The sequence below is a fragment of the Propithecus coquereli genome, unplaced genomic scaffold, assembly GCF_000956105.1.
Source record: "Propithecus coquereli isolate 6110/MARCELLA unplaced genomic scaffold, Pcoq_1.0 Scaffold1, whole genome shotgun sequence".
Taxonomy (NCBI): Eukaryota; Metazoa; Chordata; class Mammalia; order Primates; family Indriidae; genus Propithecus; species Propithecus coquereli.
In genome coordinates, this window is record NW_012133857.1 from 907,022 (window position 1) to 934,222 (window position 27,201).

At 39.8% G+C, this 27,201-nt stretch overlaps 1 protein-coding gene across 1 annotated transcript in view; it reads right to left on the bottom strand.

The window, feature by feature from the left end:
• Window positions 1-27,201, bottom strand: part of TRANK1 (tetratricopeptide repeat and ankyrin repeat containing 1) — a 69,689-nt gene that overhangs the window by 31,862 nt on the left and 10,626 nt on the right. The window contains exons 5-11 of the mRNA XM_012642987.1: window positions 24,315-24,398; window positions 23,948-24,086; window positions 21,712-21,843; window positions 14,310-14,480; window positions 5,130-5,291; window positions 2,029-2,283; window positions 214-390 (exon numbers count right to left, since the gene is read on the bottom strand). Coding sequence (XP_012498441.1) covers window positions 214-390; window positions 2,029-2,283; window positions 5,130-5,291; window positions 14,310-14,480; window positions 21,712-21,843; window positions 23,948-24,086; window positions 24,315-24,398 — 1,120 coding nt within the window. The remainder of the gene's footprint in view (window positions 1-213; window positions 391-2,028; window positions 2,284-5,129; window positions 5,292-14,309; window positions 14,481-21,711; window positions 21,844-23,947; window positions 24,087-24,314; window positions 24,399-27,201) is intronic.

The window sequence follows — 27,201 nt, forward strand, 5'->3', positions numbered from 1 at the left end:
CCAACTTTGGAACTTAAGAATTTTCAATCAGCCCACCCTCACCATTCACCATGATGGTCACCGCTTCCCATCATGATACAGGTGAAGGCCAGGAGATGTGGGCCTTTTTCAGATCATTTGTTTTCTCAAAAGGAAAGACCAAAAAGCATAGCATCAGTTCTAATATCCAGCTTCCCCCTCAAGGAAAAGAGCACTTATAAAACAAAGGCTTACCGTTGATATCTAGAAAGATGCAGAGTGCTGCATGCAAAGGAGTATCACCTTCTGTTAGAGAAATACCACGGGCGTCTGCACCCTTGGTCAGGAGAAGAAAAGCCAACTCAAAGTCCTTGTGTTTCAGGCAAGTGACAAGCGGTCTCTCCCGGCTCTTCTGGAGGCCCTCAGGCAAGGCTGGGAGAGGGCAGAAGGGAAGGGCACTGTAAGCTACATCCCTGTGAGGAGGCACAGCCTAGCTTGCCTGATGAGGGAGGGGCCACTTCAGCCATTCAGTTACAAGGGAAGAGTTGATGCAGACCTGACTTCCAAGATCCTCTGAGCACCACGTTTTCTGGGAGACAAAGGCTTCCCAAAGCCCTCAAGGTGAAAGTCCAGCTCCTTCAAGCGCCCTGTGTGTGAGCCATGCCCCACCACCTCTCCAGCTCCCCATTTTGTCCCACCACAGGAGCATAGTTCTGATGATCGCATTGCCTTGCAGTGAGGACAGGGCACGAGAATAACTGAAACCCCAGTGCTTGCCTAACACCATACCTGACACACAACTGATGTGAGCACACTTTCTACACCCTTGTTCCCACCCTCAACTTCCATCTCCCCTGATGCCTCTCCACCCCCACATCACCTTCCTGTTAGCTCAGTCCACACAGCCCCTCTGCACTGAGGCTCCCTGACCATCACCAGAAGGCAGACCCACCCCTGCAGATCTGCAGCCCTCCTGCACATGCCTCCAGCAGCTGTACATTCACCTCTGCGGACTCGGTTCCTAGCAACTGATCCTGGGAGGTGCTCTATAAGTGCTCACTGAATCAAGGAATAAAACAGGAATTCCAAAGCAGCTGTAGTTTCCAGGCAAAAGAAGTAACATGCCATGCAAGAAAGAGGTTTGAAGAAATAAATTGGAGAAGCCACTCTATCTACCTTCTGAAGGCTGTGGGTGGAAGCAACACATAAAGGCTATGCACTGTGTACGGCACTTCGAGGGCTGAGGACCAATGTGTTATTGCTCCTTATGAAGGCCACTTCCCCTTACAGGGCAGAGCAAGCAGAAAACCACACAGCCAAGGTACTGTTTCAAAAGCCTGCATACATTGACTCATTTAATATTCAAAATAGGCCTAAGAAAGAGGGACTATCATCATTCCTATTTTACAAATGAGAAGATGAAGGCATAAATAGCATGCCCAGGGCCGCAGTTTGTAGTGGCATCAGTGGAGCTGTGAGGGACGGGGTGGGAGAAGGCTGGTGTTTCTAATTAGTTTGAAAATAAAACCCCATCAAGCAAGATGTCTGCACACTCCAGACACACACCCAGCCATGTAGGACTGTTCTGTTTAAAGCAGCAGATGCTTCCACCCACCAATTATTTGGCTGTTTCTTTAAAATCAAGCATCTCCAATCCTAAACTGTTGATTAGAAAAGAATGCCACAAGAGTTTTTTGACAAGGATACACACAGCGTATCCCACGCAGGGAAAAGTCTAGCCAGAGGTCAGGAGGAGATGACCACCGTGGGCTAAAACAGAGCCAAGGACCCTCCACATATCTGATTTCCCCATACAAAAGAAAAAGAGAAGTGGGGGGTGGGGGAGAGGGGGAATAACTGGAATTCACAAAAATGCAGAGTTCCTATGGGGCAACTCACTCATGGGGCAGTAACCTCCACTACTGTTTCAAAAACAAGAAGATACAGGTGAGAGAATGAGTTAGAAAGTCATGGTGTCTCCAAAAGCAGAGGAAAGGCAAGCAGTGGCCTGGATTCCCCTGTCTGGACAACTTAGACAACTGACAATGCTTATCATCTAGTCATTCTCACCTCCACCGTCTATCAGGCAGCCCAGGAGCTGAGTCCTTCGCTGGTCCCAGGTGCTGAGGTGGGGGATGATGGTACAGATGTCCAGGTCTGAGAAGTTGCAGTCTCTGATTAGGCAATCTCCAAGCGGTGGTTCCCCGCTTACTTTGCCAGTCAGTAGAAGAAGCACTTCTGGCCATTTCTGTCTTTCCAGTAAGAACTTGATGAAGGTGTTGGCACAGTCTCGATTAATGTCACAGACCAGGTCCGGAGGAATTTCTTTAAAAATAAGAATAAAGCACATTCCAAAAATATTCATATGATTTCTCTTCCTCCCTCAACTACATCCATACATAATTAACATGGATTACAGGTCAGTATTTTTAAGCACTGGGGAAACTATAAACAAATGATTAATTACTTTGGCCATGTTAGGTAACCACTTGTGAACACCAGTGTAAGCACTAACCTTGAGACTTTCTGAGAAAGTTAGAAATGCTCTATAAAGAGTACAAAGCCTTGCCTAGGGGACAGCAGATGATAATTGTGTCTTAAGGCAGAATATTTGAGTTTAGGATATTCTATTGAGATCAAAAGGGCAAAAGCCTGATTTAAATTTTGTATAATATTAACAATGTGTCCTGCTTAATAAACACTGAAATATAGGGAGATACTACAGAATAATTAAAAAGTTGAGAGTTGTGGGTTAATGGTTAGAGGATGGTTTAGCCCTCAATTCTTAATTTTTTTATCACAATATGTAAGTGTTTCCATCTGATCTTTGATGTCCAGAGACAGAATAACTGTTATTCCATTTCATAATGCTGGTGAATCTTAAGGGTGGAAAACTTTTTAAATAGACCTGCAGTAAGCAGATGGTCAAATTTAATAAATAAAAATACAGGATGCCAGTTGAGTTTGAACTTCAGATGAACAACAAATTTTTTGTGTAAGTATATACATGAAATATTTAGAACATATTTATACTAAATTATTCATTGCTTCTCTGAAATTCAAATTCAACTGGGCATTCTGTATTTTGTCTGGCAACACTACCAGTAAGAAAGCAGGAAGGGAGAGCAGAAGGGGAGAAATCAAGGATTACCTAAATAAGAGCAACTTGATTTGCATTTGCTAGTTTTTGCTTCTCATCCTTTGCTAAGTTTTCTAAAATGAATATTCATTTTAATATTTAAAATAAGAAAACATTAAATATAGGCTAGTCTATCATCTTATTTTAACAGGAATAAGAATAAAAGTATAAAAGGCAAACTTAAAATAGGCATTTGCAATTTTTGTTCCCTAGGATCTATTTGCTCATCTTCTGGTAACAGCACTCTCCCACCCTCCAGCACTCTCTGTTAAGATAGGATGGGACAGGGCAGCACATAATTTGGACCTAAGCCAATCAAGACTCTTTATCCCCCTGACCACAGGTATTGGTTCAGAGGTACACACTGTAATCAAAGGTGAAACGTATGATGTTTATTCAAACCACTGTGAGAGAGATGGAGCCACAAGTCTGGAAATGCTGCACAAGTCATAAATTAGAATCCTCATTTTCATCTCCACAGAAAGTCTGATACAGAAGCCAACCAGAGTATAGCTGAGTTGAAAGATGGGCGATAATATGTCCTACTGACATTGGTTAGATACCTGAAGCCAGCTATACCTGAAGCTAGCTCTGGTATTTCTACTGTAAGAGTCAAAAAACTAACTTTTGCCAATTTAAACCATTTGAGTCTGTCTCTTCCAGTAGAAATAGCTCTAAAATATCCAAACCTATGGCCAATTAAGGATACAAAGAGGAGAGAAAGGAGAAAAATAAAGAGAGAAAAAAAGAAGAGTTTGGTAGATTTAGAGACCTACTCAACTCTGGAAGAGAGTTGGAGAAAAGGCCTTCAGTAAAGATACAAAGAATAGGGAATAGAGAGGAAAAGGAAAGTAACCTAGCCAAAGTGAGAGAAAGAAGAACCCACACCAAGAAACACAATACCCTACAGAGAAACAACGAAAGCATGGGAACACCGACCAAAGACACAAAGGACATTCAAGAATTAGCATTCCCATCTTGTGGACTTTATGAGATTTTTACCAAATACCAATAAATCAGGTTTTATTTTCATAACCCTAAGGATAAATAAAGACAGTCTACATGGGTCATGGGTCAAATGAAACCAAAGGCTCCCTAGATGGAGTTTACACATATTGTCTGTATGTAATAGTATCTAATAGATCCCACCCAATGTGGCCCTATCCTAGCGTCTTTTATCTTTGTCCTTTGTGCTATTTATCTTTGATCCATCCATATCCAAGAAAGAAAGGCCAGTCTGACAGCCTAGCCTCATCTCAACCTACCCTAACAGCTAATGATTATCATCGTTGTATACACAGGATGTTGGACTAAGTGTTCTGAATCCATTATCTTATGATGTTAGCTCCCCAGCCAAGGCAGGGGGGATGAAGAAACTGAAGCATAAAGAGAATAAGTAATTGGCCCAAGGTCACAGATCTGGTAAGTGGTGGAGCCAAAATTCAAATGCTAAACTCAATGCCTTCAATACTTTCATCTGCCGTATACCCTGAAAAGAATTTTTGGTTCCTCTGGCCATGGCTTCTTACATTCTTTATAAAATCGAGACATTTCAGGCTTATGTCAATTTCAAAAAAAAAAAATGCTAAATGTCACCTACTTAGGATTCTGGAATCTTCCCTAATTATCCAAATTTTGTCAGCCAAAGTCCTTTTCTAGAAGTTTCCTGGTTTCCCCATAATGAAAAAAAGGAACATTCAATTCTACAATAACTTTATTCTCCAATATTAGCCAGTATCTATAGAAGAGACAAAAATCTGTGGTATTTAAAAAATGACAGTATATGCAAAGACGAATTCTAGTAGGATACAGTAAAAACTAGTAACAAAGGTTACTGGGGATAGGATTTAGAGACTGAAGTTCAGGGGTACATAATAGACTTTTCACTAAAGAATACTCCGTGCTGTTTGAATATTTTACATGTAGATACACTACTTTTATTTTTAAAAATTAATTTTTAAAAAGATATTAGAAAAGAGTTTCAATGGACATAAACATCTTTAACACAACTGAATGCTGTGAAAAAAATTACCTTGCAGAGAAGAAAGCAGGCACAAGAACCTCTGAACTACCTCTTCCTTCAGAAAGTTTTTATGCAATAACTGGTCTCCTGAGTTCATGTACTTCACCAGCTGCTCCAAGGCCTTCCTGAAAACGTCGCTATCACAAGTGGGCCCATCACCATCGCTGAGTCCTACAAAACAGTACCAGGTGATGCTTCCGAATACAGAAATTGCAGCTACAGTAGATCGCAAAAATAACCACAATTCTTCACCCCTCCAGGTATCCACATGCTTTGCAATGTGACTTTGCTGCTCCTCCCATCAAGAAGTGATTTTGGCTTGGCTTCATGACTTGCTATGACCAACAAAATGCAGTAGATGTGATTTTTTGTGCTAAGAAGCCTTGTATAAGTCTATTGGCTCTCTTGAGACACTGGCCTCTACCATGTGAACAAGTCTATAGCATGCTGAGCGATAACAGACAATATAGAACAAAGAGAAATCAGCCTGGGTGTCCAAACCGAGGCTGCATAAAAGTGAAAGAACCCGGCAAAGACTGCAGACACTTGAGGGAGTTCAGGTAAGGCCATAGAACAGCCCAGCCAAAACTGCTGACCTGCAAGATCACAAGCTAAATAAATGCTTGTTGTCTTAAGCCACTAAATTTTGGAGTTATTTTGTTATTCAGCAATATATAATTGATAGAACAATTCAGGAAGTGACAGCAGGAAGACAGCTTAACACAATGGCAACATCCAACTACGTGCCAGACCCCCAAACTTCTAGGGCTTATAGGCAAGTGGAAAATGTCAAGTTAGTAAGGAGCCATCTCTCTGGCTAACAAAGGAAAAATAGTATCCCCTTGGTTCAATTTATTTAAGAAAGTAGTCATCTCATGATGAAAAAACACCTACTGATGAAGTGTTAAAAAAGGACAAACTCTTCATTTGGTATCAGATTATACACTCAAAAAGCATTCTTAGTTAAAATGGAATCTTACTGAAAAGATAGGGGAGTAAAACTGGATTATTTTTTTCCACACCAAATGAAAAGCACCTGGCCCACAGTAGAAGGGCTATCATGGTTGTGAAGAGATGAATGAACATCCAATGTCATGCTCTACCAGACTGAGAACACTTTAAAAGAGATGAACTTTGGAAAATGGGAAAGAAATTAAAAGTATCCTATCTTTATTCAGGTTCCCCAGCAACAGACCCTAAGTCAAGGATTTGTGTGCAAGTAGTTTATTAAAAAGAGTAAGACCAGTAAGGGAGTAGGGTAAGTAGGATAGGGGTGAGTGAGGAAGCCAAGCAAGTGTGTGAGCTCCAGCAAAGTCCAACAGAGGGAGACCTCAGCCTGATCCCACAGGGAAGCTCTGGAGTATGTCACACCTCATAGTTGTCCTCACGCAAGGCAAGGGAAATGGGCTTTCATATGGACTCAATATCTATCAATCACTTACTACAGGCTGCTTTGAGAGAATGTAAATTACCAGGTACTTCTGGTTTGAAGGAGCATGAGCAAAACAGTCTTTATAAGCCCAAAGCCATTCCCTTGAGAACAAGCCTTAGGTGCTGGCTTTTCAAAGTGAAGGCACGCCAATTATTAGGGAGCACACAGAAATGGTAAAAGGGATCCAAGGAGATCCAGAAAGAGCTCCATTATCTGCTGCATCTTCTGATACACATCTGATCACATTTCAACAAATCAAGTCAGAACGGCCAAAACATACACATACCCACTTCTGGGGCAAATATTCATGCTCTCTCTAAAGCTTCAGATGCCAGGCAGAAACAGGATTCACTATCACACTAACCTCCAAAGAGAAAATGATAATCATTTGGCAAAGGAAGACCCACATCACCTTAGCTGGAAGCTCACTCTGAGATGAAAAACGTGTGTGGTACAACAATATCTGGCTTGTACTCTTGGACCGTGCCCTCCCACCTTCACCCTAAAATAACTATGAAGGCACGAAAAACAATGAAAACTCATGGTACAGAAGAAATAGTACCCTTGGTAAAGGAGATATCGAGCTTCAATATCAAGCTGATGGAAACTTGCTGCTTGTCTCCCTGCACCATGCCACCAAAAGCTTTTCAGAAATACCATTCTTCCCACGGGAAAATTAGTATAAAATCACATGAAAAGGAATAGAAATGTACCAAGTACAAGAACACAGACAATTAGATGCAGCTGTATAATAAATACATGATTACATGGTTCAGACTAGTTAAGAAGGCAGTTACAGATCAGAGAAAGCTCCAAACATCAGGAAAGAAATCAAAGAATGATATAGAAGGAAAGTTGCTCAATACTGACAAACGGTATCCCTGGGAAGGAAGGCTGTGGGTGATTTATTTATTTCACTAAACTTTTCTGGTTTTTTTTCTAAATTTCCTCTAAGCTTAATAAGAGACAAAAGAAACATCAGGATACAAAGTAGCTTATACATTATAATCACAGTGTTTTAAAAGATGACTATGTAAGTACTAAACAACAACAAAAGACTGAATAAAAATATGCCAAAGTGCAATTACAACAAATTTTTTTTTATATAAAACTATATTTTTACAAATTTTCTACAATGATCCTACTTAGCAAATACCATGGGTCCTCGAATAACATTTCATTCAATGTCATCTTATTATAACATTGATGAGAAAACAAATCAATTCCCAGCAAAGGCCACTGTGTGGAGTTTGCACATTCTCCTCATAGTTGTGTGGGTTTTCTCTGGGGACTGTTTCCTCCTACATCCCAAAGATGTGCATGTTAGGTGAACTGGTGTGTCTAAACTGCCCCAGGATGAGTGAGTGTGGGTGTGTGAGGGAAGGAGTCATATTTTCTAAGCATCCTTTCTGTTAGGATGTTCAGACTCTTTGAGTATAAGCTAGAAAGTGATGGCACACAGAACAAACTTAGCTTGACAAGTGTGTGTGTCTTGAATATAGTTTCATCATGTTTTTAAAACAATAAAAATCAAAAGGAAATGAAATCAGTATGTTAAAGAGATATCTGCATTCCCATGTACATTGCAGGATTATTCACAATAGCCAAGATATGGAATCAATCTAAGTATCCATCGGTGGATGAATGGATAAAGAAAATGTGGTGTGTGTATATATATATGTGGTGTGTGTGTGTGTATATATATACATACACACTGGATAGTATATATCCAGCATTTAAAAAGAAGGAAATCTTTTCATCTGTGACAACATGGATGAGCCTGGAGGACGTTATGCTAAGTCAACTAAGCCAGGCACAGAAAGACGAATACCACATAATCTTACTTATATGTGGAATCGAAAAAAGTTGAACTTACAGAAACAGAAAGTAGAATGGTGGTTACCAGGGGTTAGGGGGGAGGATCAGGGAGATATCTGTCAAAGAATACAAAATTTCAGTTAGATAGGAGGAGTAAGTTCAAGAGATCTAATGAATATGGTGACTATAGTTAATAACAATGTATTGTATTGTTGAAAATTGCTAAGTAGATTCTAAATGTTCTCACCATAAAAAAATGAGAAGTATATGAGGTAACAGATATGTTAATTAGCTTGATTTAGCCATTCCACAATGTACCTGGAATAACATTCCTGAAGTAACTGGTCCTCAAAGTCGTTTTTGTTCAATGTCCTTTTGTTATAAACATTGATGTCCTGGCAATATCTGTGTGGAGTCTGCACATACTCTCCTTGTCTGTGTGAGTTTTCTCTGGTACTCTGGTTTCCTCTCACATCCCAAGGATGTACACATTAGGTGAATTGTTGTGTCTCAATTGTCCCAGTGTGAGTGAGTGTGGGGGTGAGTGTGCCCTGCAATGGGATGGCCTCCTGTCCAGGGCTGCTTCCTGCCTCGTACTCTCAGCTGCTGGTAGAGGCTCTGACTACCTAAAATCCTAAACTGGAATCACTGGGTAAATAATTATCTTATTTGTTTGTATTAATCATTCTTAAATGTATGTATTGCTCATATTTATTTCAATGTTTAATATTAGAATTGTTTTGGTCTTTATAAGTTTGGTAATGTTTTTGTGATAGGAAATATGCTTTAGGAACTTAACTCTTATTTATTTATATCAGTTAGCTGATGATAAAACTGGTTTCATCATGTGTCATTTTGCTTGAAGTCACAGTTTCCAATTACCTATTGACATCTTTCTAGAAGAACTTAAGTGGGGACTTACTGTATATATAAGCAGATTTGATATTAAAAATTAAAAAGATCTATCTGGGCATGGTGGTTCTCACGAGAGGCTAAGGTAGGAGGATTGCTTGAGCCCAGGTTCAAGGCTTCAGGGAGCTATGATCGTGCCACTGCACTCCAGTCTGGGTGACAAAGCAAGACCCCATTTCTTAAAAAAATTTAAAAAAAGATCTTCAGAAGTTGCAACAGTGCTTGGAAGTATTAGGGAATAGAAACAAACCATTTCAAAAAGAGAGATCTCATTTTCGTCCAAAATCTTCCTCTCAAGCTATAAAACGCAAAACTCTTAAGTTTTATTACACACATTTTTATCAGTTTATATCTATATACTCAACCCATTTTTATAAAAGAAAATAAAAATGTATAACCCTAAATGCATGTAATAAAACTAAATTGCAAAAATCACAAATAATTTTTATAGTAGGTGGGTTTATAGAGAATTTTTTCCTATATTCATAAATTTTCTTAAAAAATAAAAATATTGGTTTTATAAAAAAGAAATGATGATAAACATCTTATAAGTCAATACCCCATGCCTGCATATACTGAAAACGAGCATGGCCCTGGTCCTGAGCACAGAACAGAAAGCAGCTAGCTTCCCACTGAAGGACCAGAGAAAAGGATTCAGAGGCCTGGATTTGAGCACACTCTCGAAGAAAAGGCCAATCACTAGTGAATCAGAGAGAAGATCACAAACAATCGTGAAAAAAACAAAGGCTCCAATCTTGCTGTTCTTGGCCCTAAGGAACAAGCTGAATAGCAACAACAGCTAAAGAAAGTGGACATGTTGCCATCTGGTGGTGACCATGAAAGGCGAGTAAAGACAGTTCTATAATCTTGACTATTTAGGATTAAAGTCTTGCTCCTCAAAGTGGTTCCTGGCATCCCATGGCAGCTGGTAAGAAATGCATAATCCCAGGTCTCATCCTGAACCTGCTGAATGAAACCGTACATTTTAAAAGGCTCCCAAATGATTTGTATGCATGTTAACTTGGGGAAGCACTGGTTTAGAGAACAGCAGAAATCTTCAGCAAGATCCTTCATTTCTCAGGCTTTATTTCTCATCCAGATGTCAAAAGTAGCCCTATCCAAAGAAATCGGGAAAATGGGGTACAGTTACCTTTAGGAAGAATCATGGGAGAAAGCATATTTTATCCTAGCCTATAAATTGGAATGTTCATTCATCTAGGTACAAAACAACCTACGTCCTAATGGTGCTGTACTCAGTAGCACAGATGTTAAAAAAAAAAAAGTCGAGTCAGACTCCTTGGTCAAGAACAAGGGTACAAACCCGTAGTAGCAGCTCTTCCCAAAGATAATGCTTCCATGGGTCCCTTAAATGGATGAGAATGGGGAGGGATTAAGGTTCACAAAAACAAAATAGAGGCTGGGCACTCTGGCTCACTCCTATAAACCTGGCACTATGGGAGGCCAAGCTGAGAGGACTGCTTGAGGCCAGGAGTTCAAGACCAGCCTGGGAAACATAGTGAGAGCCTATCTCTATCAGAAAATAAGGAAAAAAAAAAAGTAGATCCACCTTCATTCCCATGGCCCAGGGCCCTCTCCTTTGACTTTCCTACTGTCTTCTCAGCTACTACTCTTGACAGAAGGACCTTTTAGGGGATAAGGTCTAAAACTACACTGTCCCATACAGTGGCCATTAACTTAAAGTTAATTACAGAAAATTAAATTTTGGTTTCTCAGATGCACAAGCCTTACACGTTTCAACTGCTGAACAGCTACATGTAAATAACAGCTATCATATCAGACAGAGTAGGTACAGAATATTTCCATCATCTCAGAAAATTATATTGTATAGACCTGGTCTAGAAAGATTCCCTAGCTCCACCTTAGGTTTTAAAGTTTGTGCAACTTGCAAAATCTTAGAAACAAAATGTATGCATATGACTCTATGTAGGTATAAAGGAACAGTGATATTCAGTATATAATTCCATTCAGAGATCATTACATACAGAGGTCACATTCAGAGACTGACTTCTACAAGGGTTCCACTGCTAAGAGTTCTTTGGGAAATATAGGAAGATTCTATCTTGCTAGCCCTTCCTGATTAACTTTCATCCTCTTCTTTTTAGATTTTTATTAGTTCCTTTCACTTTTAACTCAATGTTTCTCTGTAGGCTTATAATATTCCTCTAGCATGGCAAGAAAATCTTTGTGGTCAATGGTCTGGAAAACTTTAAAGTAATCGAACATTCAACAAGTCTACCATGGAGTATCGGGGGCTTTAGGCTTGACTGTACCCAGTGCCATCAGAGGCTCCCCAGTGAGCTGAATGACAAGCCTGGGACGATGTACATTCCTCTCCTGCATGCTTTTCTGCCAAGCAAGTGCAGCTGAACTCTAATGAATAATAAGGGAACAAGCTGAGATTCTACAGTCTCTTCTCTTGGTTCTAAACTCTGGCTCCAGATTTAACTGGTGAAGAAGAGAGTAGAAGGGAGAGCAAGAACCCTGTCTCAGAAGATGAGGTGTTTTCTAGGATTACCAGATATCCAAAGATTCTACTATACAAGAAAACCAAAAAAAATCAAAACTTTAAAAACTAAACAAAAATGAATGACTTATGCTAAAGATTGCAACACTAAAGAGAATATACACAGTATTTTAAGAATTAAGATTAAAATTAATAAAAGATAAATTTGCAAGCAAATCAGCCATTTTCTACCACTAACTAGTGGTCCTTTGTTGTTATTTTAAAACCTGGAGATTCATTGGCAAAGCAACCTGTTACTTTTGATTTCTCAATTTGTGGAAACCATCTGAAACCGAGATTACATGCACAAGCTCTCAGAAAGCATTTCACAATAGCTTATTAATAATATTACCTCACAGAAGAAATCACAATTCCCTAAAACATGAGGTCGTTTACAAACTAAACATGGTATGTCATTCTTTAAAAGAACATCAAAAAAAAGAGGACTCTGCAAATACATTTCCTCATTCTTATGGTCTCATGGAAATGACAGAAGATATTTAAAATACATAAATAAAATTAAAACATAAATGGGGAGATGGAAGGTGGGGGAGAAGTGTTTAAAAAGCAGCTTCCATGCCCAGCCTGTCAGACTGAATCCCCAGCCCAATACACATCCCCTACCGGCTGCCTTCAACTTGCTACCCACTTGCCCATTCAAGGGAGGGAATGTTTCCAGGGAAACATGTATAAATAACTGCAGGAAATGCACGCTAACCACCTACTAAATATTAATCAACCTAGTCCTTCAATCATAAATACAAACCATCCAAAAATCAGAAGATAATTAGGGGAAAGCAATAGCACAAAAAAGAGACAAGAAGATGAGTCAACTAACTCCAAAAGTAACATAAATAATTTGGAGCAGAGAGGAGACAGTTCTTTTAATTCTCATTAATTTTCTTAAATGCAATTCAAGAAGATGTGGCAAATGTAAAACAAGAATAAGCTGCTACAGATAAGAAAAAATCAGAATAAGAAAGAGTTCTTAGAAATTAAAACTATGATTTGCCAAATTAAAAAATGCAGCAATGGACAAGCTGAATTGCAAAAGGAAAAGCTAAAGACCAAGTTAAAGACCTGGGAAGAAGAAAGGAGATAAAGAATATTAGGAAGAAGTAGAGAGACATGTGCTATGAATTCAAGAAGCTCAACCATTTAACAGTAATGGCAAAGAGAGAAAAGAGCCACTGGAGGGGAACAAATAATAGAAGATAACTTCCCTGAGCTAAGACAGATAGATTTAAAGGGATCAACAGGTACCAAGCAAGAAGAATCTAGATACATCTAGATACATCTCAGGGAAATTTCAGAATTCCAAGGACAGAGAAAATCCTAGAAAGGAAAAAAAAAAAAATGAGACTAACATCTGACTTCTCATCAGTAGCAATGGGGGCTAGAAGACAATAAAACAATTTCTTCAAAGTTGTGAAGAATAAGATTTATTTGTGTATTTCATAAATATAAAATACTAAGGACTGATAAACACACTAAAAAAAACTGCCTTTAAACTATGACATGTCACTGATTGTAAAACACATTCCAGTTTCAAAGATGTTAAAATATGGAGGGAAATACAACTCACTATGGATGAAATACAATGCCTATGTTCAGATAAATTATCAATCAATATGAGGATAAAATACAGACATTTTCAAAAACATTTTCAAACTCCTTAAGTCTACTATTCATGCCTCATCCATAAAAAACTTACTTAAGTAGGTAATCTAGCAGATCAAGAAAGAAATCTACGTAGATAACATGGGCCACAAGAGTCATATATGAGTGTAACTACAGGAAGCATAAAAATATCTATATGTTTCATTAAACTGGGATGCTTAAAGGGTATGACATTTAAAGAGCAAGTTTTTGGGACATTTGGTGATTCTGTTCTATGGGTCCAGTCATGTTACTAGTTGTAGAAAGAATTATATTTACATAATCATACCACCATGCAAATGCCATTCACTGGTTTTCGATTTTTAGAATCTATCTAAAGATGAAACATAGAAAACTTACAGTTAAGAAATAGAATTTTAATGATAAAAATAACATTACTAGACAAAATCCAACAAGTAGGACTGACACAGCCAAGCCCTTCATCTTATATAGCAGAGTCTGTCAACAGATGCTGTCCCAAAGTGGTAAATCAAGAAATAGATATGTAAGTGTATATTAAATTATTGGCAGTAATTGTTTCTGAGAAGTAGGCATGATTTTTATGTCCTATTCTGTCTCAATTTTTTGCTTTTTTTTCTATGTGCATGCATGAAAAAAATTACCCATACTGTCCAAAGGTAGACATGGATAAGTTCCCAGAATCTCGCAGATGCTCTCTATATAAGAGTTGTCTCATTCTATCTTCCAAAAAAGTGAACAAGTTTTCCAAAGATTGGGAGGTCTCACTTCCATCACGTGTGCCAAGAAGAGAAAAACTGATTTGTATTTAATATCACAGAATCAATTTTAAGCCCCCCAAAAGTTAATCCACTGGAAGCTGTACCTGACAAGTCCTTAGAACACATAGCCAGCTTTTCCAAGTGACTGTTGATTTTCTCGATGGCTTTGAAGTTTTTATTCCTCTTCAGGACATCCACAGCAGACCGAGACTGTCGATCCAGCAAAGTGGGATCTGCTCCAAAGCGCAGGAGCATCTGCACATCCTCTGTTTGTCCTAGGGCAGGCCAAAATGAGAAGTGGGGATTGTCATGGTTCCTTCTGTAAGGAGATGTCCCCATGAGTGCTCTTCTTCCCAGTTCCCTGCCTGAGCAGCCCAGGGTAAGAGGACCAGGGTCCCTCTGTTTATAGAACCTGAACTGCCAGGCTTGGGGCAGGCCACCCAACTCCCCTGAAGCAAAGAGTTCTGTATGGAGTGGGAAGGACAATGGCTTTTAAAAGGTTCAGAAGTGCGCTCCTCTCTACCTTTCTCCCCTCTCCTTGGCAACAAGCTAGGAGAGGGGGAATCTGGTTACTAGGCAACAGTTACAGCTGTAAGGATAACAGCAAGCTGTGACTTCAGATTTCTTTATTCCCTAGAGAGGAAACAGAATATTCTTCCAGAAAAAAAGCCCGTCTGGGGACAGGAGAAGAAAGTGGCAATTGCTTTGGCATCAGGAGTTTTTTGTTGTCACTGTTACCACCCTCCCAGCCCCAACCCTCTGGCTGTCAACTCCATTTGCTGCTCTGATGTGTCTATTAAGGTATCTCTGTGATCACAGATATGACAATTTTCAGATTGAAATAGGTATATCCCTAGGGCTACACAAAGACTTACGTAGGCAGAGAGAGTTAAACAAATCAGTGCCTGATCGCCAACTTTCATACATAAGCTTTCCTAAAATTCACCTCCTGATAAGGCACCTTTATTCCAGGTATCATCCTGCTCATGGGGTTCTCCTTCCCCATCTCCCCAGTCAGAAACTGTCCTCCCACTTTACAAAAATTTTTTAAAATAAAGTCATACTTCCTACCCATGGAGAATCCCACTGTGACAGGCAGAATTCGCAGATGTGTAGACACATCTTCTCCCTGTTATTCAATCAAATACTAATCTAAGTTCTGCTGTGATGAGACTCTGCAAAAATAATTAAGGTCCCAAATCAGCTGACCTGAAGATAGGGAGATTACCTAGGTGGGCCTGACCTAATCGCATGAGTCCTAAAGGTCAACATTCTAGAAGTCAGAGAGTCAGAGATGGAAGAGTTCAGAGATTGGAAGTATGAGAGGGAGTTGATGAACAAGAAACTCTCCTCTGCTGGTTTTGAGAATATAGGGAACCACAGAACAAGGTATGTGTGTGGCCTGTAGAAGCTGAGAGCAGCCCCTGGCTGCTAGCCAGTAGGGAAATGGTAACCTCAGTCAAAAAACTGGATTCTATCACAACCATGTGAACTTGAAAGATGGTCTACAACTCCAGATGAGAACACAGCCAAAGCCAACACCTTGATTTCAGCCTTGCAAGACAATGACCAGAAAACTCAGAACACCATGCCATATTACTGACCTATAGAACTGTGAGCTAATAAATGGGTATTGTTTTAAGCCACTAAGTGTATGGTCATTTGTTACATAACATAGAAAACTAATACAATTACTACAGTACACTACTCCAAAGGAGGTAAAAACTCCCGACCTTCAGGGTATCAACCCACGGGACAATTAAAACTAACTGATGCCTGCAAACCCCTCTTAAAAGGCACTATAATCCACTACCTACCTACCTCCAAAATTAAATTTTTATGTTTAATAATTAGAGAAAATTTTACCATATTTATGTTGTTTAGATAAGCTATGTAGTAATAATTTTAGTAATAATTCAATCCAGAAAAAATTTAACCCTTAGGGCCTTACAATAACAGAAATGTTTTAAAAGTAGTTATACAAGTATATTTGTTCTAGAAGAGTATCACTGGATGATCTATAAGATGTTTAAGCATAAAATATATTAGAGAAAACTTCTTTTAGAAAAGTAAACTGGAAATATGATCCAAAAAGAGGAATGCACAAGTTGAAATTTTTGACTATTAAAGAACTTGTCCAAGATTTTTTTCTTTTTTCAGCAATAAAAATTCTCAGAGACCAATGTCCATGCTTTTTAAAATGGATGTTGGAGGATATCAAATTTCTGTGGCATTATATTATATTCTATTATATACAAGTAAAGATTAACCGTTTTATTTTAAAATATCAACATGTACAAAATCTAAAAATTACCTTTTCTTACAATTATTTAGACTCACAGATAAAAAAACTCTAGATGTCAATTTAAAAACATGTAAAGAGGTACATAGGTTTTCAAAATTCTTTAAGGGGATAAGGAAGCAAAATTTGAAGACAACTAACAAACTAGACTTATTTTTTTGCCTGGCTAGTTTTCCTGAGAACAATCCAGTTTTCCTTTGAGAAAGTACCTCTTCCTCCTCAGCCTACCTCATTTGATGGAATGAACACCAGACAAACAAGTCCGTCACCACAACATCCTCCACCACTGTCGCAGCTCCAGGGGCTAACACCTGACCAGGGTCTGGCCAATTAGACCTCTCAGAATCCTCTGGCTGTCCCAAGCCTCACCAGGATCTGGCCAATCAGATCATTCCTCACCAGGATCTAGCCATTCAGATCATCACATTCCTCAGGCTCTGTCCCACCCCTCCACCTCCGGGAGCTAAGGCCGCACCAGGACTTAGCCAATCAGATCATTCCATCCTTCTGGCTCTAGTGGTTGGTTCATAGAGGACATGTGACCAAAGTTGGCCACTAAGGCACACCCATAGGACTTTTACTGAAATATTGATTGGGAATGAGACTGACAATTTGGCAGAAAATAAGCCGGAAGGTTCTGTCAGCCTCAAATGAAAGAGAGCCTGCCTAAGAATGAACCTAACATGGAAGAAAACAGAGCTAAGAGGCAAGACAGATTCTTGAGGACACCTTTGGAGTGAGCACCTGGGCCAAACTCTGGACTCTTCAGTCATATGAGCCAATAAATTCCCTTTCTTACTCAATCAGTTTGCATGTCTGTAGCTAGGAACCAAGACAGATGCAACTAGCCCCAAACCATCTTCACTTCTTCAATTCTAGGAGATGACCATTTCTAGGCTTTAGGCCCTGCTGGTGAGTTCCTGAGACTGCCTTTCTGGGCCTCTCAAATCACTATGTACCAGAGCCAGTGGGACCATCATAACAGCCAGTACCTACCAAAATACCAGCAGAACTGAAGATTTCTAAAGGCCTACTGATGCTGCAATTACTTCAAATGGTGGATTTAAAATTCAGGCCATTATTAAAGAATCTGGAGAATTTATGTACCAAAAAATACTTGAGATGGAGATAATCTCAGGCAATGTTGGCACAACTTTTCTGGGGCTCAAGTTAGCAACAGCTTTCAAAATCAAAATACATAGCAATATGCTAACTTCTTAAACACATATGTTTTTATTTGTATATCATAAAATATTTACAGAAGAAAACATAAGACATTAATAATCTTCATTCCTCGGTGGCTAAAGGACAAATGTAGGATAGAGACTCTCAATGTATACCTTTTGTACCTTCTGATTTTTTAATGTAATATGTTTAAAATTAAAATTTATCCAAATAAACAAAATGTACAAATCCTTCAAACAAACAATTCCTCAACTAGGAAATCACCCTACAAATACATTCCCATTGATTCACAAAGATATGTGTAGAAGAATGGTCTCTGAGCATCATTTTCAATTGCAAAATAAACTAAAAAACATTTAAACATCCATGAGTAGCATATGGTCACAAGACAGAATTCTGTGAGCTGTTAAAAAAAAACAAAATAGCTATGCAGGTACTATTAGGGAAAGATGGCTAAGATACATTGTTTAGTGAAAGAAGCAAGTTGCTGAACAGAATGTAAAGTGTGCTTACATTTATATTTGAAAGGGGAAAATTGGCTTTATAAATACATATATTGACAAGATTCACAAAAAATGTTTTTGCAGTTGACTTTGTAGAAAAGGATTTACTTTTTATCATATATTCTTTTGAATTCTTTGAATTTTTTTTTTACCAAGAGCATGAACTTTCAATTTTTTTCCCTTTAAAATTTTTTTAAATGAGATATAGTTCACATACCATAAAATTCATCATTTTAAAGTATATAATTCAATGGGTCTTGATATATTTATAAAGTTGTACAACTTTACACCACTATCACCACTATCCAATTCCAGAACATTTTCATCACCCCAAAAAGAAATCTTACATGTATTAGTAATCACTCCCCACTCCTCCTTCCCAAACCCCTGGAAACCAGTAATCTACTTTCTGTCTCTAGGGATTTCTTTATTCTGGACATTTTATATAAATTAAATCATGCAATATGTAGCCTTTTGTGTCTAGGTTCTTTCACTTAGCACATTTTCAAGGTTCATCATATTTGTAGCATGTACCAGTACTTCCTTTTATGGCTAAATAATATTCCACTGTATGGATATACCACATTTTGTTTATCCATTTATCAGCTGATAAAGATTTGGGCTGTTTCCACTTTTTTGGCTATTGTTAATAATGCTGCTGTGAACAATCATATGCAAGTTTTTGTTCTGGCATATGTTTACATTTCTCTTAGCTATATACCTATGTGCATATTTCTGAGTCTTATGGTAACTGTTTACCTTTTTTAGTAACTGTCAGACTGCTTTCCAAAGCAGATACACCATTTTTCTTACGCATCACTAATGTATAAAAGATTCAGTTTTTCCACATCCTTGTCAATACTTGTCCCTGTCTATCCTTTTTTCACTTTAGCCATGCTGGTGGGTATAAAATGTGCTTCATTCTGATTTATTTATTTTCTTTTTTTTTAATTTCAGAATATTATGGGGGTACACTTTGGTTACATATAATGCCTTTGCATCACCCAAGCCAGAGATACAAGCGTGTCCATCCCCCATACAGTGCACTCCGCACCTATTAGTTATGAGTTTACCCATCCCCTCCACCCCCCTCCCACCTGCCCAGCACCCAATGAATATTACCTCCACGTGAGCACCTGGAGATTTCTGAAAGAACTAAAAATAGAACTACCATTCAACCTAACAATTCCACTACTCAGTATCTACCCAAAGGAAAAGAAATAATTATATAAAAAAATACCTACACCCATATGCTTATCTCAGTACTATTCATAATAGCAAAGATATGGAATGAACCTAAGTGTCCATCAACAGAGGACCGGATAAAGAAAATGTGGTATATACACAACAGAGTACTATTCAGCCATAAAAAAATTAAATCATGTCTTTTCCAGCAACATGGATGGAACTGGAGGCCATTATCTCAAGTGAAACAAGTCAGACACAGAAAGACAAATACTGCATGTTCTCACTTATAAGTGGGAGCTAAATAACATATACACATGAATGTGGAGTGTGGAATAGATAATGGAGACTCAAAAGGGTTCGGGGGCAGGGGAGGGTGGATGATCAGAGATTACATAATACATACAACATATGTTATTTAAGTGGTGGATTTCCTAAAAGCCCTGACTTCATCACTATGCAATCTATGCATGTAACATTATACTTGTACCCCATAAATTTATACAAAAAAAAAAGGAAATAGTCTAAAAGTATGCTGTCCAATATAGTAGCTGCTAGCCACATATGGCTATTAAGCACTTGAAATGTGGCTAGTCCATATTGACATATGCTGAAAAAGAGTAAAATACATGCTGGCTTTCAAAGATTAGTACAAAACAAACAACCAAAAAAAGAATAGAAAATATATAAATAATGTTTATATCAATTACAAAAAGAAATGATAATAGTTTGGATATATGGGTTATATAAAATATATTTTTAAAATCAATTTCATCTATTTTCTTTTTTTAGATGACTACTAAAAATTTTTAAATTGTATATGTGTACATGAATGTTTATAGCAGCATTATCTATAATAGTCAGAAAGTGGAAACAACCCAAATGTTCATCAACTGATGGATGAATCAACAAAATGTGATATATTCATACAATAGAATATTACTTAGCAATAAAAAAGAATGAAATACTGATTCATTCTACAACACAGATGAACCTTGAAAATACACTAGTGAAAGAAGCCATTTACAAAAGGTCACAAATTATATTATTCCATTTATATGAAATGTCCAGAATAGACAAATCCATAGGGACAAAAAGTAGATAAGGGGTTGCTTAGGGCTGCAAGGGTGGGAAATGGGGAATGATTGCTAATGGATATGAGGTGTCTTTTGGGGATGACAAAAAATGTTCTAAAATGTATTGTGATGGTGGTTGTACAACTCACTATAGCAAGAAGTGCTGAATTGTACACTTTAAACAGGTGAATTATAATATATATGAATAATATTGGAATAAAGCTCAAAAAAAATCCATAGGATGCCTTTTCTGTTTCCCTGGATATAGGTTCCTGGGTCCCAGTTCAGAGGGGAATGACATTAGAGTAACAAGCCTCACTTGGACTCCTCCTGAGATTAAAGAAAGAAAACTGCAATTTCCTACCCGGCTGACCAGAGGTTCCCAACTGGAGGCCTTTGGGCTGTGTCTAGTCCACAGGCATGTTTAATTCTGAGCTTACATTTGAAAATCATGAGATTTCAGTTTTTAAAAATCCAGATTCCCAACATCTCTTGCCATCAGCAGATGACAGCCCAGCCTGGCTCCCCTAATAAGCAGTGGGCTGAGGCAGCACCAGGCACAAGCTCCCCATAACCACTCCCTGCCACCTCCCTTCCACTGAGGCTGAGAGTCCATTACCATTATGGAAAAAATGTTATTCTCTATCCAAAACAGAAAACAAAAACTGAGGGGTCTCAGAGTTTCGAGTAAAATGAGTGACTTCAGAGAGTTCTGTGGGAGTAAACACAGTCTTCCCGTTTCACAGGCTACAAGGTACACCCGTGTCAAAAGAAGCAGCTTTTCCTTGCATGTGCCAGCTTCACTCTTTCACGCGGCCTGTCTGGCCCCAGTGGGTATGGAACTCTGCAATTCCTGTGTTAAACTCTAAGCACCATAAAGGCAGAATCATGTCTGCTGTCTGCTTCACAATTTATCTCTGGCAGCTAACACAGATTTGGCATAAAATATAGCACCTAGTAACCATGTGATGAGGGAGGGAACAAATGTGGCGAGAAGCCCATGTCCTAGTCATTTGACCTCACAGAAGCCATTTAAAGGTGAAAAGAGTACATGGAGCCCAGAATTCTTCCTTCTCTCACCTCACCTCCTTTCTGCATACAGCCCACTCTCAAGCATGTTTAACCCCCTGAGCCAGCGACAGGATGGAATGGGTAAAACCTGACAGTTGGTTGTGTGGGCCTTCAAATGCCTGAAACCATCCAGCCCACGGCACACCCTCCAGGGCACACCCTCCGGCGTGGTGTTGCTACTTACGCTTGATAAGGTAGCCTGGGGAGTGGGCGGCCACAATGTGCAGGACGGTGCAGCCATCCTCATCCCTCTGGTTGATGCGGCCTTTCCACTCAGGCTTGTGGTCCATTAACCACTTGAAAAGATGGTTTTCCCCTAAAAGGAATTAAAATGACTTACTGCTGTTATTTTCTACATACAGAAAATCAGCAAAGCGAGTCAATGTGTACCATACTGAAGTAACCAAATGGGGACTCCAACACGTTGCCACTCCCCACAAACAGGTGTGGGAGACACAGGAGTTTGTAAATTGAAACAGTGAGTTACATCAGGTTCACTAGAAGCCTGAGACAGGGTTTGTTATACATGTGACTGATTGAGCTAGAGGTATCAGGACAAAGAGAGGGAAGGAAGCAGGACAGGGCAGGGGAGGGAGCTAAGCAAGAAAGTGGTCCTAGCTGGAGTCGCTCCAGGCGACCCCACAACCCCACTGATGAGCTCTGGAGCAGGAACTGCACCACAGCCTTGGCCCACCCTGAGGGATGGGAGCTGGCCTTTTGAATCCCCATGTCAGTCAAGAGCTACAGAATGCCCCTGGGGAGCAAGGCGAGGTGCAGAGAGAACCTCCCTAAGAAGCATTCCTGTTGACAAAGAGCAATTCTTGAGTGAAGGGGGCAGCTGTGAGTTGTTAGCAGCCAATACTGACAGCAGGTGGGGGTGGGGGTTGCTGGTGGTGAAGAGGTTTCCACTTCACTAATCAAGACAGTATCTCTGATTAGCTTACCCTACTACTTCACTATCAGTAGGACACACATTTTAAATTATTTTCCCAGACTCCTTCTTTGTAGCTCCTGAGCTCTTGGAAAGCCACAAACCTCTGCCAACTCTGTGGACACCATTTGTCACTATGTCAGAGTTGTCTTCTGAGAAATGAATTAGGAATAAACTTGAAGGCTTGTTCTTACCAATACCATCTGTAACCAGGGGAGCGAACTTAAAAAGTAGACACAGTGGGGAATCATGACATTCATAACCATAGGTACACTTCTTGGCATTCTAGTTTCCTAATTTGAAACTGGAAGGGTTAGATTAAATTGCTTTTAATCAGGTTTTACTTTTAAATGTTTTATCCACCACTGTGTAAGAATAAAATATCTTATGGATTCCCCACTATATGAAACAGATAATGGCAGCACAAATCTGGTTAAAGCAAAGAGGGTCCCAACTCATCATTCTTCCCGTTCCTCAGGAGATGATACAGCCTATATGATGATACAGACTAAACAAGTTCTCTTGGTCCCTTCTGGTTCTAAAATGGTATGGGCAAAAGTCCAACAGTGATGCCACATACTGGAAAGAAAAACAAACTTCTGTCTTAAATATGAGTATGTGTTAATGTAAAACAAAAATATTTTAAAATTTAAATCCTAAATCCTATAACTTGATGGTGAAGCTTTAAAAAAAATAATTTTATGGGCCGGGCATGGTGGCTCACGCCTGGGAGGTCAAGACGGGAGGATCACTTGAGGCCAGGAGTTCGAGACCAGCCTGGGCAACATAGTGAGACCCCATCTCTACAAAAAATTTTAAAAATTAGCCAAGTATGGTGGCACATGCCTATAGTCCTAGCTACTCAGGAAGCTGAGGCAGGAGAATTGCTTGAGCCCAGGAATTGAAGGTTGCAATGAGCTATGATCATGCCACTGTATTCCAGACTGGGCAACAGAATGAGACCCTTTCTCTAAAAAAAAAGAATTTTATGAAAATAGCAGTCCTTTAAAAGAATCACAACCAAATTGTACCAGCAATAGCCCATGTTTCCCTTGAGATCCCCCCAGCCACAGTCCCAGAACACAGCAATCACCAGAAAATGAACGTTAAGAAAAAGACCAAAGCTGCCTTTGCCAGCAGGAGGAAACTCCACAGCTTTCCTGAGTACTGCCCAGCAAAAGGTGTCTGTCCCAAATCCCCTCCTTGGGTCCCAGGTCTCCATCCTGCTGCCAGGATCTGTCTAGGAACATGGAATCCTTTCAGTTTGGGCCTCCTGTAGCTACTAGGTCCCAGGAGAAATAAAAATGATGCTGTTTCCCTGCTGCTTCATTCATTTGAATAATCAAATAATTTGAATATTCAAATGATTTGAATATGCTACATTCAAGGGGATAAATTCTAGTTCCACTTGAGCTCAGCAGAGTCCCAGAGCCCAGAGCTCAGAGCTGGAAGGGCAGCCTGGAGGGTATATAACTGGGAGAAGACTCACTTGCTTGGATACAGAGTCGCATGAGGGAATGAAGAGGGTGCGGTCCTATGGTCTCAATACTTGCACCAATGGAGATGAGCCACTGGACTAACTTAGGAACATGTTCCATTTTTTCATAAAGTCCAATGAAGACATATTTCTGGGAAAAAAACACACACAGGAAGAATCATGAAAGTCACTACATCAATATGAAACTTCAAACTTCTTCACCCGTAGTTTGGAATCAGTAAAACCTAGATTAGCTGTGGCCCAAGCCTAAGATTATTATAAATAACAAATTTGTGGTGAGGCAGTTGAAGAGGAAGGTCACAGATACAAGGCTGAAGTAGCCTGATTTGAAGCCATATGTTTCAAGAAGCCACCTTACCTCAAAGAGACTTCTCAGTGATAACTCTGGGACATGGATATTTCTTGGTAGTCGGTCTTTTCTCGCTGACAGAAGTAGAAATGACTGGTGGGAGAGAAGAAAAAGAACAGGTAGGAATAACATTCCCCACATAGGCTACTAGAGCAGAAAGGTTATTTTAAGCATTTAAACAAGCAAACAAAAAAAACCCACCCTCTACCCTTGCCTCCTTTTTAAAGCTACCTGCCAAGTTTTTCAGCCTGAGCCCTGATAATCAAAGTCTCTGTCTAGCCAACCTCCTGTTCCTGCTGAGGGCTAAGGTCCCTCCCACTTCCTCAAAGCCTGCTGAGGACAGGAGCAGCTGATGTCATGCAGAATTTCAGAAAGTACAGTGGTAGTAGGGTAAAAAAATAAAGTAATGCCCTGCAAAGTTCTTAAGCCTTAGCCAGCAGAAAACTCAAATCCTTTAGAAATACCCCATCCCAATCAATTCTTCAGCACATCAGAGTTTCATAGGCCCCAAGTATTTGGAGCCTATTACACCCTACTGAGTGGGGTGCTGGACCGGGCTCCTATCAGCTAGTGAGCTGATTGTGCATATCTTTTCCCAACTCTAAGTCCTGTATGTCACAGTAGCACCTGGAAATTGGCCATGGCGAGAGTATTTACGCTAGGGAAATTGGCAAATGCTACAAATCAGGACTTTTTTCTTTTTTTTCAGAGAGCCAGTTGTTAAACCGATGACTCTGTCTAAAGTCACTGAGGAGACTGAATCCCAGAGAGGTTAAGCAACTTCCCCTACATCACAGCACATCCTGAGAAGACCCTATTGTGATCATCTACATATGCCAAAAAATCTAAAAATTCCAGGCTCTGGTACGACCATGACTGGAGACGCAGTCTCAGCTCCAACCTCCCTCATGTATGCTCTTGCCAGTAGACTCAGGACTATAGAAACTGAGCCTATGGCCACATCTTGCTTCTAGTTTCTTTCAGTTTGATGCCCATTCTTAACTGTTCACCCTAAGCAGTCCCCACTGCCCACACTCAACCCCAGATGATATATGTTTAGGTTCTAACAGTTCCCATTGCTGGCCTGGCTTTTATAAGATGCCTCTGTCTCCAATATTTGGGAATTACCTGAGCCCCACTGAAGGCAGGATGTTAGACCTGCCACTTGGGCTAGGCTGGATTCCTGGGCCTTCCCTTGGCTGGCTGGGGTGATAATCTATTAGGAGCTGCCTGGCTCCCATTCTTCCACTCCCCACCTAGGTCATGTCTACCCCACACTGGGAAGAAGAAACAGAGTCCCTTCCTGGGTGCTGTAAATCGAAATATATTTCTGCTAGCAAGGCCCAAAGCTTCCTACTCGTAGATCCACTCTAGCACTTGGAATCACAAAATTTCAGAACTTTTTTTTAAATAAAGCTAGAAAGATCCTTATATATCTCTTAGTCCAGCCATCTTATTCAAAGAAAAAAGATTTCAAATGCCTTTAACAGGGCCCTGGATTTCCAACTCTTGGTTTCCTAAGAGTCCAGTCTGCTTTCCTCGTCCCCGCTGCCTGCCCTCCCAAGGCCTTTTAATATGGGGATAACCTTCAGGGCACCCATAGCTGGAATTTAGGGGGTTTCCCATGAGCCCCCGGAAACTATACACATTATTGTCTGAGCATGCAAAGAAAGCCCCATAGATTTCATTACATTGCCAATGAAATCCATGACCTTGCCAAATACTTAATTCTCTATTCTAACATCATTCAGCCTGCCTGGATCAGCCCTTAACAGGTTGCCCTTGCTCTTGGTGACTTTTCTGGACTGCTCAGCTTTAGAAAGCCCAGCAGGCCCTTTCTAACTAAACTCCCTGCCTTGGCCAGCCCATTCTTATGAGCACTTATACCTATCGTTCACTGGGTCCTTAGCATATGCCAGGTCTTACAAAACTCCTTAGTTCAATGCCTGGCACACTGTAAAGCCTTCAACAAATATTAGCTGATATTATCATCAGGTGCTCTGGTCCATTATTTCTAATGCTTACCAAAACCCTGAGAGAATAGGTCTATATGATACAACTTACAAAGGAGGCAATGAGGCTCAGAGAGGAAGTAATAAGCCCAAAACAGTAAGTGGAGGATTATGATTCAAGGACACATCTGTGTGAAACAGAAGTCCAGGCTCCACAGTCCATCTGCTCCTTCATTCCATAGATTCGTGGCCGCAGGTTCAGGTCCTACCCTGATATGGTTTGGATATATGGCCCCTCCAAATCTCATGTTGAAATCTGATCTCTGGTGTTGGGAGGTAGGGCCTGGTGGGAGGCATTTGGGTCATGGGGGAAGATCCCTCACGGATGGCTGGGTGCCCTCCCTGAGATAACGTTCACTTTATTAGTTCACGGACAGCCATTTGTCTAAAGGAGTCTGGCATCACCTCCTCTCTCTCTTGCTCCTGCTCTCACCATATGATGCACCTGCTCCCCCTTCACCTTCCATCTTGATTAGAAGCTCCCTGAAACCCTCACTAGATGCAGATGCTGGCTCGATGATTCTTATACAGCTTGCAGAACCATAAGCCAAATAAACCTCTTTTCTTTATAAATTACACAGCCTCCAGTATTTCTTTATAGTAACGCAAAACTGACTAACACAGATCCTACAACCTCACTTAGCCGCTATTCAAATGTTTAAAACCATACAGAAACCCTTGTGAGCAGCACACAGGTCATCTGGGCCTACACTAGCTAATGCAGTATAAAAAAGATTGTGAGGATGAACGTACAATTATTTATTTTCCTCATTAGCATTTGGATTTTACATTTCTTTATGACAATGGAGACACAGAGCAAGGAGTGAGATTGCCACAATCTAAGCATTTTTCCTATCTTTAAAACTTGCTGATTAATCTATCTC